The 2,465-nt window shown below is 36.1% G+C and overlaps 1 protein-coding gene across 1 annotated transcript; it reads right to left on the bottom strand.

Annotated features, from left to right (window-relative positions):
- Window positions 1-358: 358 nt before the first annotated feature.
- Window positions 359-1,414, bottom strand: LOC134239653 (uncharacterized). Its single transcript, XM_062721820.1, has one exon. The coding sequence runs from the start codon at window positions 1,412-1,414 to the stop codon at window positions 359-361; it is 1,056 nt and encodes a 351-aa protein (XP_062577804.1).
- Between the last annotated feature and the right edge of the window lie 1,051 nt (window positions 1,415-2,465).

Genomic DNA, 2,465 nt, shown 5'->3' with positions numbered 1-2,465 from the left:
CACCAAATATCGCATCTTCATCAGTATTAAAAATACATTTGCTTATCTTAAACCAAAGAACATATTTACAAGTAGTGTTCAATATTTTCACATATTTAACCAAACTATCTCTTACAGCTAAAATAATTCCTCCTGACCGAGTTTTTGATAGTTTTTGTCTATTTTTCATAAATAATGTATAACCCGGAATCTGAATTAAATCTGCGTCATCAGTTTTTGTTTCAGTAAAGCCGATAATATCAAAATTGGAGATGTGATTTAAAAATTCACTGTAATTGAGTTTATTTTTGATTCCACAAACATTTAAACTTAGAAGTTTGATAGAGTTGTTTGCTGACTTCTGACCCTCCGCGCTCTCCTATTTCGTCGGTGTCGAAGATTTCCTAAAGCGTTTGTTTCCTCGTGGGGGTGGTGTAGGATTGTCATTATTGGCAGGCTCGCGGCGCGCTCCGGACGTCCACGGTGTGTTCCTGGAACTCTGGGACATCCTTTGAGTTGGGAAGTTTAGGGAGTCGACGTGTTCCTCTGTATCACTTGGTTCATACATCTCACCATCAATGTACAATTTGTCCACAACAAGTTTCACACGTTTATTATTTTTCATCGCCTTGCGCATAACTGGATACAACTTGCGCCGTTTCTCCTCTACCTCCGGTGGAAATTGCTCGTTCACCCAAATGTTAGATCCCTTAAGTCTGAGTGGGGCACGTTTGCGAACGAATTCCCGATCTTTATAAAAACTAAACTTTGCCACAATGTTCCTTGGCTTGGTTCTGTACTCATCAGGTTTTCCTAAACGATGCACTCTCTCTAAGGGAATTTCATCATAGATTTTTAGCTTGGTTTTCAGGAAATATTGCAGAACTTCTTCACAGTTTTCATCTCTGTATTCAGGTATGCCGGTGAATACTAAATTATCCCTCATTGCCCTGCTTTTCAGATCGATCACTGATTTATGTAATTCACGCTGACCGTTGGTTAACTCTGTAATATCATCAGATAATTTCTTGTCTAAATTGGCTGTATCAATTCGAATAGCTTTCAGGTCTTGATCTGCATGTGATTTAACATTCTCAAACATATCACTCATAGACTGAGCACTTGCTTCAATGGACGACACGGTCTGTTTCACATTCTTGACCTCACTCTCAAATTTGTTAACCCTGTCATTTAACGTAGATATGGAGTCGGTTATTGATTGGAAATGTGTCATTTTATTTTCGATCTCACAAAGCCTTTTGTCAAGTGTTGTGTTATTGCTCTCAATGGCTGCAAGTCTAGAATTTATTTGCAAAAGAAGTTCATGTAGTGTCCCAAGGGAAATTTCTTTTTGTACCTTTTGAGATTCGTCATTACTATAAGCTGGGTACATAACAGAATGACTTTGAGATAGAATATTTGCCGTATCTGCCATCGATGTCTCGGACATGATTTCATATGCAAAGTTTTTTCTATCTGATCAGTTACTTTATACACCCTGCACACTGTAGTTCCTAGTGGACATGCACGTTCAAGAATGATCACTGAACACTATTCAGTAATTCTAGTGTTTATGAAACACACAGCCCATATCAAAACTCACCTAGCGAATCCAAATATCCCAGTTAATTTCTTTCTATATTTCTAAAGAACTCGTACCTGTAGATTTTCAGCCTCAAGGACCACTAAAGACACATTTACACACAGAATTCACATATTTTTCGAGAGCAGATTTAAAACACCGCCATACTGGTCGAGTCACGTGACCTCCACCTATATCAAAATATAAGTTGAAAAAATATATATTTATATAAGTTCTATCAACCAGTTTTTATTTAACAGATAAATAACAAGAAACACGCATAATTATGAATAATGAGCATCAGTGCTGAGTGTCGCTCTTCAAAATGACAGTTTCCTATTTTCTCACACCTGACTTATATATCGTCTGTAAAACAGGTATACAGTAAAATTTAGAGCCGGTTTCAGTTGATATAGATGATTTAGGTATGATTTAAGAATTCTAAAAGAAAAAAAATCGTAGAAAATAATTATTTTGAAATAGTTATGAGCGTCAGTGCTGAGTGTCGCTCTTCAAAATGACAGTTTCATATTTTCTTACACCTGACATATATCGTCTGTAAAACAGGTATACAGTAAAATTTAGAGCCCGTCTTAGTTGATATAGATGATGTAGGTATAAGTCAATAATTCTAGAGGAAAAAATCGTAGAAAATAATTATTTTGAAATAGTTATGAGCGTCAGTGCTGAGTGTCGCTCTTCAAAATGACAGTTTCCTATTTTCTCACACCTGACTTATATATCGTCTGTAAAACAGGTATACAGTAAAATTTAGAGCCCGTCTTAGTTGATATAGATGATGTAGGTATAAGTCAATAATTCTAGAGGAAAAAATCGTAGAAAATAATTATTTTGAATTAGTTATGAGCGTCAGTGCTGAGTGTCGCTCTTCAAAATGGCAGTT

Source organism: Saccostrea cucullata, unplaced genomic scaffold, assembly GCF_032062105.1.
Source record: "Saccostrea cucullata isolate Sc308-1 unplaced genomic scaffold, CSIRO_AGI_Scuc_v1 ctg3320, whole genome shotgun sequence".
NCBI lineage: Eukaryota > Metazoa > Mollusca > Bivalvia > Ostreida > Ostreidae > Saccostrea > Saccostrea cuccullata.
Note: the sequence above shows the minus strand (reverse complement) of the source record. Positions and strands in the feature narration are given on the sequence as shown.